This window comes from Choloepus didactylus, chromosome 11 (genome assembly GCF_015220235.1).
Source record: "Choloepus didactylus isolate mChoDid1 chromosome 11, mChoDid1.pri, whole genome shotgun sequence".
Lineage (NCBI taxonomy): Eukaryota > Metazoa > Chordata > Mammalia > Pilosa > Megalonychidae > Choloepus > Choloepus didactylus.
This window is the reverse complement of record NC_051317.1, coordinates 8,650,286-8,662,994: the sequence shown is the minus strand read 5'-3', so window position 1 is coordinate 8,662,994 and position 12,709 is coordinate 8,650,286. Positions and strand designations below refer to the sequence as shown.

The following is a 12,709-nucleotide window of genomic DNA, read 5'->3' as shown; positions in this document are numbered from 1 at the left end:
TACAGCTGTGGTCATCTGTCAGCTAACAGGGTGTGGGGGTGGGGGTGGGGTGGGGACTGAATGTGAACTGGAGCCATAGGAGTAGTTGGGCTGCATGTCTTTTTGCATCCATTGGGCTAGTTTCAGCTTATTTAGACAGTGGCTAGCAGGTTCCAGGAGAGCAAGAAGAGTTTTCAAGCCCTCTTGATACCTAGATTCAGAACCCACACAACATCATTTTTGCTGCATTTTATTAGTTAAAGCAAATCACAAGACAAGCACAGATTCAAGGGGTGGGGAAGTTGGCTATTTTACGAGAGTTGCTTCAAAGTCATGTTACTAAGGGATTTAGATACAGGGAAGGTTGGAGAACAGTGACCATTTTTGTGGTCTACCTCACTTCCTCTTCATTTAGTCATTTTGCCACTGGCTAGTATATATATATGATAACAAGATCTTAAACAGCATTTTTGACCAAAATATGGAAACTATATATTGAGCATAACCAAAGCAACATGATAAAATGAGCCCTATCCCTGGCACCTTAGAGCTGATATTTCAGCCCTAGACTGCTTATGATCTGCTATTATTTGAGAGAGAAATAAACTTCTCTTTTATTTAATGCAATATCATTTCATTGTCTTTGCTGTAGCAGTTTAACCAGAATCCAAACTATTACTATACCCATTTTAAATATGATAAAATGCTTTAGAAAGACTAAGTAACTTGGCCAAAATCACCCAGCAGGTAAGTAGCAGTGGCTCCATCTGAAGCCAGGACTATCCGATTCCAGAACCCATGTGTTTAAGCACTGTACTGCATTTGAACACTGCAACAAAATTTACTTTTCTTATTTAGGAATAAAATTTGAAAGGTCTCTTTCATTTTCAGAGGGAATTCTGACTTCTGTTGGATGGGTACACTGAATTTAAGGTCTCAATCATTTATAGATCAAAATATATTTGGCCCATACAATTTAAATATATCCTTTAAGCATATAAATATAGGTGCTTTGACCAGTCAGCTTTTGTACTTCATCCTTTAGGACTTTATGTGATGTTATCAAGGCCAAACATGAATGGTTAGCTAATCAAAAGAGGAAATACACAAAAGATTAAAATGTACTGGGTACTTTTATAATCTACACCTTAGGCTGAGTGTGACAAAAAACAGACTCTGTATTTATCTATTCTTGGGATAGAAATTGCAAAATAAATAGAAAGTGGTGCAAGCATAGCATTCAAACTTAGACATTGTGAGTATCCAAAACTTAAACATATGGACATTAAATCCCCCTGGTTTATATCTGTAATAGCACATTCTACTACTCTAATTAAGTTTTAGATGACATGATTTGTTGGGCTTCTATAGGGATACATTAAAATTGACAATGAATGCTGACTCTTGATTTTTGTCTCTGTTATGGGTAAAGGTAATTGGTGATCCAGAGGAACTATCCACCAGTACTTTGCTTTCTTATACCTTGGGCCATTGTATTGTTCCTTTCATTTGCTCTAAACACTTAAAAACAGAATTTCTATATTCAAATGAAGGTTTTGCTATGTCAAGTTATTAGTGCGGGGTGGGGGTGTGGGAGTCTCGGTGCTGCCCATGTAGGGAGCTGAGAATTGTCTACAATTTCTTCAATCCTTTGTGTACATGATGAGCTAGAATAACCTCACTGAACTGAATTATCCTTCCATGGTATGGTTCAGTGAATACCATAATATTTTAGCACAGCTTGAGTGATTTTTAATGCCAAAAACATCAGCAAGAAATACAAATGTTACAAAAATACTGAAACAATACTATAAAGAAGCCCAGGATCATAAATACTTTACTTTGCAAGGTCTCAGAGGTCAACATAGCTATACCATGGAAAATTAAAATGCTCTGTGTGAGAGCCTTTCAGGGGAAAAGACACGAAGCATACACAGTTAGTGGTTTACTAGCAAAATGCAGAAAACCATTCTCTGAATATATTTTAGGCTGATTAACAATAAAAAAAATAACCGTTTTCCAGGAGTAGAAATTTATGAAGTTATTCATCTGCATGTTTCTTTATTTGGTTTTAATTACAATCTAATTAATGGAGAATTACAGTCCATGATAGAGAGTAATGACTTTTATATAATTTATGTCTTTAACCACACAAAGGAACATGGCGTACAGATAGAAGTCAGCTGAGGATTTGGATTTGGGGAGTTAAAGTATCAAAAACTGCTGACTAAGGACAGAGGCTTTGAATCTGGGAAACTTCCTTTCAACAAAGTGCTCCTTGAAAGACTATGCCACACATGTACGTAAAGTCAATCAGAAGACAGAAAAAAAAATACATTGTAATAACTGTACATAGAATATGGAAAGCTGGTCTTTATTCATTCTGCGGTACTCAGGTGTGTGTGCTGGCTCCTAATGGACCATCCACCATGGGTCAAATCCTGCTATCTGCTGTTTTCCTGGGTGATGTGTCAGCTTAAAGGGAAGTCAATGAATCCATGGAAAAATAATCCAACATGATATGTCAAATAGAGGAGGCCCAGATGCTTGGAAATAGCAGGTCTTTTCTTCTTTTTTTGTTTTTTAAAGTATGGCTATCTATTATTGTCTAGGGCATCTCATGTGTTTAGAACCTTCTATGTTCTGTCAAGCTCCTCTCTCTCCATCTCCTCAAAAATTTTTTTGGACTACTAGCTTCCATCTTAGGTAGCTTGCTTAGTAGAAACGCAGTATCATTTAAGTCCATCTTTTATTTGCTTCATTTAAAAAGTTTATCAAAGAATCCAAAATAACTGGCCAACTGATACATACACACACACACACATATTTAGAGTGGAAAAATTTTAATAAAGTATGATACCTGTGAAAGGAAAGGAGGAGGAAGTGGTCTCAAGCAGAGGGAACCATCTCTGCCAGCACATCCAGGAGCTCTGAGTCACAGATTACCTTTAGAGATGGCCTACGTTTGGTGGAAACAACCAGGCCCTTCTACCAGGGTGCCATTCAGGCATTGGCCAGGGACTGCCCAGAGAAGAGTACAACTTCCTTTCAAAAGCTGAAACGGACCCTCAAGGCTCTAGCAGCTGAAGGCTGCCATTCTCTTGGCATCTGAGCAGCATTGCTTTCCTGAAGCAAGATCTGAGCAGGCATCCATGTAAGCCACAGTGGTCACGTCTGGTGTGCTGGCCAAGAAGAATTCTGAGGAAGTGTGGAGACTCAATGGGAAAAAGAAAACAGAGATATCATGACAGATTTAGGCTTTGTTCAAAAGGTGTTGAGCAAGGAGGAGGGCCTTGCCTATCCCAAATTTATCATGCTGGAATAGATTGCCTCACAAATCTCCTTCAGCTCTGACAAGCTTAGTTCTTTAGTTCCTTCTCCAGCAGTTTTTCTCAGATCCCACAGCTGACAGGATGTCCTGACCCCAAGACCTTGCTGCCACCTTTCACATACAACCATCTATGCTACCTCCTGAGAAAGAGAAAAGCAGGCAAATGTCTGGAAGCTCCAGATTCATGGAATCATAGCTCACTGTTCAAAGCCCCACCCCCAGCTTCGGCTCTGTGTATCCTTCTCATAACCTCTTCCGAGGCCAAAAACTTCTCAGTCACCTTTAGAACGTCAGCCCTGGGCCTTTAATAAGACAGTTGCTTTTTTAAGTGGTTAATCAGTTCCTGGCTTCTCTAAGAGTGTTCCAGAGGTCAGAAAGTCCAAAATAGGTCTCACTGGACTAAAATCAAGGTATGGCAAAGCTGCATTCTTTTTGGAGGCTCCTAAGAGAATCCACTTTGCCATTTTCAGCTTCTGGAGGCTGCTTATAATCTTTGGTTCATGGCTGCATTCCAGCAGTGACAACACTTAGACCTGTTTCCATCATCGCCACTGCTTCTCTTTCTTTGCTTCCATCATCATATTGCCCTCTCTGATTGATACTCTTCCCTCCCTCTTATAAAGTCCCTTGTAATTTTATTGGGCCCACTAGGATGATCCAGGATAATCACCCAATCTTAAGATCTTAACAGAATCACATATGCAAAGCACTTTTTACACTTAAGGTAGCATGGCAGGTTCCAAGGACAAGGATGTGGACATCATTGGGGAGCCATAATTCAGCCTACCTCAGTGACCATTCAGCTGCAGAGATGATTTCCAGTCTTGATTCTGTAAGGTTGCATGTTGTAGTCTCATGTAACAGAAATAATGTCTCTTCCTGGACCTAAAGGAAGACAATGTTACTTGACCCCTTTGTAGTTAGGCTGGGGCAATTGAAGGACTCAGGCCAATGAAATAACATGGGAGGTAAGCCCATGTTTCTCAAGGTGTGGTCTGTGGGACAGCATCATCATCATCACTTTGGAGCTCAATAGAAATGCGTATTTCAGACTCCATCTCAAACTTCCTGAATCAGAATCCTCATTAACAAGATTCCAGTTGATGCTGATGCACATTAAAGTGTGTGAAGCACTGATGTAAGCCAATTTCAACCCTGTCACTTAAAATATAATGCAAAACAATATAAGAAAGGTTTTACATGAACTAGGACAAATGTGCATCCCTATTATATGGTGTTAATAATGGGGTGATATATGGGAAAATGCAATTAATGCAAACTAAGGTCTATAGTTAATGTTAACACTGTAATATTCTTTCATTAATTGTAACAAAGGCACTCTACCAAAGCTAAATGTCAATAATAGGGGGATATAAGGAAGAGGTATGGGCTTTTTTTTTCTTCTTTTTAGAAGAAATAGGAATGTTCTCATATAGATTGTGGTGGTGCATGCATAACTGTGATTATACCAAGAGCCATTGATTGTACACTTAGGATGGATTTTAAGCCCTGTGAATAAAATGGTTTAAAAAAAAATATATATAATGCAAAATCCAGTCCTCAAACTGTCTCTTTCTCTACTGCTGTGACCTTAGAGGTCAAGGGTTCTAGATAGTAAGGCTACAACTTAGAAGAGGCTGGTCAATTGATTTTAGACAAAAGTGCAAAGGCAAATCAATGCAGAAAGAAGAGTCATTTGAGAAATGATTGTGGAACAATAGGATGTACATGGGCAAATAAAGAAAAAACCTAGACCCATACCTGGCACCATATACATTAATTAACTCAAAATGGTTCATACACGTAAATGTAAAACTTACAACTATTAAACTCAAAGTAGAAAAGAAAACATGTTTCTCTAACCTTGCATTAGGCAAATAATTTTTAGGTATGACATCCAAAACATAATACATAAAAGAAAAAAAACACACAAAAATTAAACTTCATCCAAATTTAAAAATTTCTGCTCCTTAAAAGATACTATCACGACAATGAAAAGCTATTGGCTAAGAGAAAATTTTTGCAAAACACATAACTGACACAGGACTTGCATTCTGAATATAAAAAATACTTTCAAAACACAATTAAATGGGATGGTATATGGAAAAAATACAGTCAATGCAAACTAGGGTCTATAGGTAACAGTAACATTGTACTATTCTTCTACTAATTATAACAGAGGCAATATACCAAAGCTAAATGTCAATAAGAGGGGATAGTAGGGAGGGGTATGAGATTCCTGTTGTTATCGTTTCTCCTTTTTTTATTCTTTATTATTATTTTTTTTATCTCATATAGATTTTCATCTCATATACACTGTAGTGGTGAATGCAAAACTATGTGATTATACCGGGAGCCCTTGATTGCTCACATAGGATAGATTGTACAATACGTTATTAAAAAATAAACAGATGGATACAAGTCCTAGAGAAAATGTGGAGCATGGGATGTGCTTATTCACTGTTGGTGGGGAAGTAGAATGGTGCATCCCACCTGGAGGGCAGAGTGATGGTTTCACAGGAAGCTAAGTATAGGGTTTCCATATGGTCCTGCAACCCTGTTATTGGGAATATGCTTGGAAGAACTGAGAGCAAGGGCATGAATGGACATTTGCACACTGGTGTTTATGATGGCAGTATTCATAATTTTCAATGGATGGAGGTGACCTTAGGGTACATCAACTGATAAATGGAATGGTGAACTGTGGTGCACACATACAACAAAATATTGAGCAGCTACAAGAAGGCATAAAGTTGTGGGGCATGCAATTAGGTAAATGACATTATATTCAGTGAAGTCAGTCAGAAATGAAAGGACAAATATTGTAAATATATAAAAACTATAATGAGCAAACGCTGACAGTCGAATTTCAGAGCATAGTTTATCAGGGGAAGTATAATTGTACGGTTCTAGACTGTAAGCTCTTACAGCAGATGCATCTATTCCTGAGTTGTAATGGCTATTTCTGAATTCTGAGATGCTGAGCTTCTTGTGTATAACTTGATAGCTCCCTGGGACTTTGGGTATCTATATGACACCTGACATGCAGAGTTAGAGCTCTGCAGCTCTGAAAGTCAGCATTACTCCATATAGCAACTGTTAAAGAAGCTGAGAGAGAGATCAGACTTCAATTAAGGATATGAATGAAACAGACTTGGTTAGGACTAAGGTAAATCAGAATACAGGGTAATGGAAGATATTTATTTTAGGTTAAAACTTGAACTTCTATGTGAGAACAAAGGAAGAGGTGTTTATTTGGTTCAAAATTTAAATTTTCTGTAGCACACTATTAATTTAACCTGTATGGTCAGTTTATTTAAACAACATAATTACACAGAACCTAGAATAGGTAATGAGATCTTGTTATTCTGTACAGGTTACTGTAATACCCCAAGACATCCCAGAGTACTTGGGCAGAGAATAAAAAGTATTTGAAAAGCCCCCTTGAGAGACTGGGGGGAAATGTAGAAATATTAAACTCCCTACCCTGGGAATTCCTGATATTCTCACAAGCATTGGGGACTACCAGGTTAGTAGGCCAAGCCCTCAATCTTGGGACTTGCCCTTATGAAGCTTGTTACTGCGAAGGAGAGGCTAAGCTCACTTATATCTATGCCTAAGAGTCACCCCCAGAGGACCTCTTTTGTTTGTTCAGATGTGGCCTCATTCTCTAAGCCAACTGGGCAGGCAGACTCGCTGCCCTCCCCACTATATGGGCCATGACTCCCAAGGGTGTAAATCTCATTGGCAACGTGGGACATGACTCCCAGGGATGAACCTGGACCTGGCATCGTGGGATTGAGAAAGTCTTCTTGACCAAAAGGGGGAAGAGAAATGAAACAAAGTATACTTTCAGTGGCTGCAAGATTTCAAATGGAGTTGAGAGGTCATTCTGGAGGTTATTCTTCTGCATTATATAGATATTCCTTTTAGTTTTAACTATATTAGAATACCTAGAAGGAAATATCTGAAACTGCTGAACTGCAATCCAGTAGCCTTGATTCTTGAAGATGATTGTATAACTATGTAGCTTATAAGGTGTGACCGTGTGATTGTGAAAACCTTGTTGCTCACATTCCCTTTATCCAGCGTATGGACAGATAAGAAGAAAAATGGAGACAAAAAGTAAATGAAGAATGGGAGGGAGGGGGGATGTGGGATGTTTTGGGTGTTCTTTTTTCTATATTTTTATTCTTATTTTCATTTTTATTTTTGGAGTTATGAAAATGTTCAAAAATTGATTGTGGGGATGGATGCACAACTGTATGATGATACCGTCAACAACTGATTGTACACTTTGGATGATTGTATGGTATGTGAATACATCTCAATAATATTGCATTAAAAATAAAAACAGGTAAACAGAAGGATACAAGTGCTGGAGATGTGGAGGGAAACCTATTCACTGTTGCTGGGAGAGTAGAACAGCACAGCCCCTCTGAAGGGCAGTGAGCTGGCTCCATAGGAGTCTAGGCATGGGGGTCAGTATGATCCTGCAACCACGTTATTTGGTGTATGCTTGGAGGAACTGAAGGCAGGAATGCGAATAGACATTTGCAGTATTCACGATTTGCAATGGATGGAAGTGGCCTACAGGTAAATTGATGGATGAACAGAAGGGTGAGCTGTATAGCATACATACAACAGAATATTGAGCAACTACAAGAAAGAATAAAGTCATGAGGCACGCAACTAGGTGAATGAACCTTGAGGACATTATGTTGAGTAAAATAAGTCAGAAACAAAAGGACAAATATTGTAAGACCTCACTAATATAAAATAACTATAATGAGCAAATGCTAACAGTTGAATCTGAGAGCATAGGTGACCAGGGGAAGTACAATTGTACAGGTTCCTAGACTGTGAGCTCTTATAGCAGACACATCTATTCCTGAGTTGTAATGGCTATTTCTGAATTCTGAGATGCTGAGTTCTTTGTGTATAATCTGGTCATTCTCTGGGACTTTGGGTATCTATATGACACCTGACACGCAGAGTTAGAGCTCTGCAGCTCTGAGAGTCAGCATTACTCCATATAGCAACTGTTAAAGAAGCTGAAAAAGAGACCAGACTTCAATTAGGGATATGAATGAAACAGAATTGGTTAGGACTAAGGTAAATCAGAATATAGGGTAGTGGATGATATTGACTTTAGTTTAAAACTTCAACTTCTCTGTGAGACCAAAGGAAGAGATGTTTATTTGGTACAAAATTTAAATTTTCTGTAGCACACTATTTAATTTAACCTGTATGGTCAGTTTATTTATAGAATATAATCACATGTAACCTTGAATAGGTAATGAGATCTTTTTATTCTGTACAGGTTAGTGTTATACCCCAATACATTCCTGAATATTTGGGGCAGAAAATTTAAAAAAGAATATTTGCAACGTCCTTCTGAGGGACTGGGGAAAATTTTGGAAATAGTAAACTTCCCCACCTCAGGAATTCCTGATATTCTCACAAGCATTAGGGTCTCCCACTTTAATAAGTCAAGCCCTTGATCTTGGAGCCTGCCCTTATGAAATGTATTTCTGCAAAGGAGATGCTAAGGATATTCATAATTATGCCTAAGAATCATCCCCAGAGAACCTCTTTTGTTGCGTAGATGTGGCCTCTCTTTCAGCCAATTCTGCAAATAAAGTCACTACCCTCCTCTCTATGTAGGGACATGACTCTCAGGGTTGAGCCTGGTGCTGGCTGTGTTGGATTGAGAGTATCTTCTTGACCAAAAGGGGAAAAAGAAATGAAACAAAATAAAGTTTCAGTAGCTATGAGGTTTCAAATATAGTTGAGAGATCATTCTGGAGGTTACTCTTATGCATTATATAGATATTCCTTTTTAGTTTCTAGCATATTAGAATAGCCTGAAGGAAATGCCTATAACTGTTAAACTGTAATCCAGCAGACTTGATTCTTGATGATGACTGTATAACTATATAGCTTTTATTGTGCAGCCATGTGATTGTGAAAGCCTTGTGAATGACACTCCCTTCATCCCATGTATGGGCAGATGAGTAATAAAATAAAGACAAAAATAAATAATGAGGGCAATAAGGTTTATAGGATGTTTTTGGTGTTCTTTTCTATTTTTATTTTTTTCTTTAAGTAATGAAAATGCTCTAAAATTGATTGTGGTGACTATATGATGATAGTGTGAGTCACTGATTGTATACTTTGGATTATTTGGTGTGTGACTATATCTCAATAAAATTGCATTAAAAACACAATTAAAAAAAAAAAAAACACCCCATCTAAAAATATGGACAGGATATCATTAAAAGCAAACCAAAGATATCCCCTGAAAAAACCTCCCCAGGGATTCAGTGAATAAAAGAACAAATCCCTCCTGCTTAGAACTCTGGAGAATGGTACAAAATTTAAATTTTGGGAAAAGGACTCCACAAATGCTGAAGTGAAGAAGAAGGAAAATGTCAGGTAGGAAACTTTTGTCCTGGACCTGCTGGTCTACTCCCTCTCCTTTACTAGGTCCAGCACAGCTAGGGGAGTTGCTCAAAGGTGGCAGCCCAGATTCTCCCACCTCCTACCTGGGACAGCACTGACAGAACCCCATGCATATCTAGGAACAGGGACCTGAGTCCACAGAGACTGAGGGCACAACACAAGTGGCTGAGGAGTGCTGCATACAAAAGGAACTCCAGGAGGAAGGAAAAGAGCTAGAGCTAGAGACAGAGATAGAGAGATAGAAATAGAATAAGAGAGAGAGAGAGAGAGAAGAGAGAGGGAGAGAGAGAGAGATGTAAAATTGTGGCTGGAGAGTGCTGCACTCACTCAAATCCAGTTTCTATTGACTGGACCACCTGAGAGCAAAAGAGACTTTCTGGAGTGACCCACCTTTCTGAATTGACCCCATCTGGCTCATCTGGGTAGAATACCCCTTCAGGGAAGGTACTGGAAGCAGAAAAAGCCTTACAGGAATAAAAGGGAAGGCGGAGTTTTACAACTTCTGTAAAACAGGAGGTTCCCAGAACTGAAAAGAGTAAAGAAAATGGTGCTGAGTGAGGGAGAGAATTTAAACAAATCATAGGAGCTGGAGAGAAAATGCTGCACAAAAGCAAAAGAACAGATCAAAATCTCCAGAAAAGGAATAGAGGAAAGGGAGTTTTCTCTTGGAGGTGAAACAATCATGCAAAAAGTGCAATCTTAAGTATTGTGCCACATATCCAGGGCAAGACTCAGATGAAGAATAGCTGAGAAAATCTGATAGACTACTCTAAAGGACTAGAATAATTTGGACCAGCCATCAAGAAGAACCTTAGCAAAAAGGAATGTACAATAAAATCCCAGACATGAGGGAGAAACTAACCTTCAGAGTCAACTCATCAAGGTGATCAGATTCTTAGAAATCAGCAAAAAATTACAAGCCATACTAAGAAAAAGGAAGATATGGCTCAGTCAAGGGAACAAATTAAAACATCAGAGGAGATGCAGAATTTGAAACAAATAATCAAAGAAAGTCAAACAAATCTTCTAAATCAATTCAAGGAGATGAAGGAAAATATGCAAAAAGAGATAAATGACATTAAGAAAACAATGCGTGAGCATAAAGCAGAATTTGAAAGTATAAAAAGAAACATAAGAGAAATTATGGGGATGAAAGGCACAATAGTAGAGATTAAAAATATACTAGAGATAAAAATATACTTCAAGCAGACTTGAAGAGGCAGAAGAAAGAATCAGAAGGAGAAGAGAAAGGAAAAGGGGCAGAAAGAATAATTGAGGAAATAATGGCCAAAAATTTCCCAACTCTTATGAAAGACATAAATATACATGGCCAAGGAGCTCAAAGTAATCCAAGCAAAATAAATCCTAATAGACCTGCTCACAGACACATACTAATATGAAAGCTCAATGCCAAAAATAAAGACAGAATTCTGAAAGCAACAAGAGAAAAGAGATTTATCACATACAAGCTTTCCTCAATAAGAGTGAATTCAAATTTCTCATCAGAAATCATGGTGGCAAGAAGGCAGTGATATGATATATTTAAGGTACTGAAAGAGAAAAATGGGCAGCCAAAAATTATTTAACCAGCAAAACTGTCCTTCAAAAATGAGGAAGAGTTTTAAATATTCATAAACAGAAACTGAGAGATCATTAACAAGAGAATTACACTACAAGAATTACTAGAGGGAGTTCTGAATGTTGAAAGGAAAATACAACAAAGAGTGACTCAGAGTACTGTGAAGAAATGAAGATTATAAGTAAGGGTAACTAAAAAGGTAAATGCAAAACTCAATAGTACTGTTTTCTCAACGTACAGCATACTTTAATTTCTGTGAGAGTCAGAATATAACTGAACAAGAAAAAGTCGTATTTCCTGATAACAAACATGCAAAACATAAAGTGGTAAAGTGGGACGAAAACAAAATAAAGAGAAGAAATGGAGGGATATGGAAGCAGAGAACATGTACACTATTGAAGCTAGGGTGGTATCTTCAAAAATAGTAGGCTATAGATATAGGTCTGTGTATCCTGTATATATAGCCTACTATAGATATATAGTAGCCACAAAGAAAATATTTAAAAATGTATACAGAGAGAGAGATGTGGAAATTATCAGTCATATATATCCCAAAAAGATCAACTATACAGAAAAGCAGGTTACAGTAAAGGAAAAAAGGAGACAAGAAAGAAGACATGACATGTTAAAACCGAAGGACAAAATGGCTTAAGTAAATACTGCCTTTACATTAGTAACGCTGAATGTTAATGAAATAAACTCTCCAATCAAAAGACAAAGAGTGGCAAAATGGATAACATAGCATGACCCTACTATATATTGTTTACAAGAGACTCACCTTAGACCCAGAAAAACAAATAGATTAAAAGAGAAGGTTGGAAAAAGATATTCTGGGCAAATAGTAACCAATAAAGATCTAGGGTAATTATACTAATATCACACAAAATAGACTTTAAGTCAAAAGCTTTTATAAGAGACACTATAAATAATAAAAGAGAAAATCAAGAAGAAATAACAATCATAAATATTTATGCACCTAACCACAGTGCCCCAAAATACATGAGGGAAAACTGGCAAGACTGAAGGGAGAAATAAACACCTCTATAATAATAGTTGGAGATTTCAATACAACACTCTCATCAATAGATAGACCATCAGACAGAAAATCAATAAGAAAACAGAGAACTTGAATAATATGATACATGAACTGTACCTAACAGACACATACTGAACGTTGCAGCTCAAAAGAGCAAACACATGTTCTTCTCAAGTGCACATGGATTATTCTCCAGGATAGACCACATGTTGGGTCACAAAGCAAATCTCAATAAATTTAAAAAGATTTAAGTTATACAAAGCATCCTCTCTGACCATTATGAAATGAAGCTGGAAATAGATAACAGGTGGAGAACAGG

The 12,709-nt window shown here is 37.6% G+C and overlaps 1 protein-coding gene across 1 annotated transcript in view; it reads left to right on the top strand.

The window, feature by feature from the left end:
- Positions 1-9,873, top strand: part of LOC119506538 (probable ribonuclease ZC3H12C) — a 52,716-nt gene extending 42,843 nt beyond the window's left edge. Inside the window, 1 exon segment of the mRNA XM_037799563.1 lies at positions 9,800-9,873. Coding sequence (XP_037655491.1) covers positions 9,800-9,873 — 74 coding nt within the window.
- Positions 9,874-12,709: the final 2,836 nt, after the last annotated feature.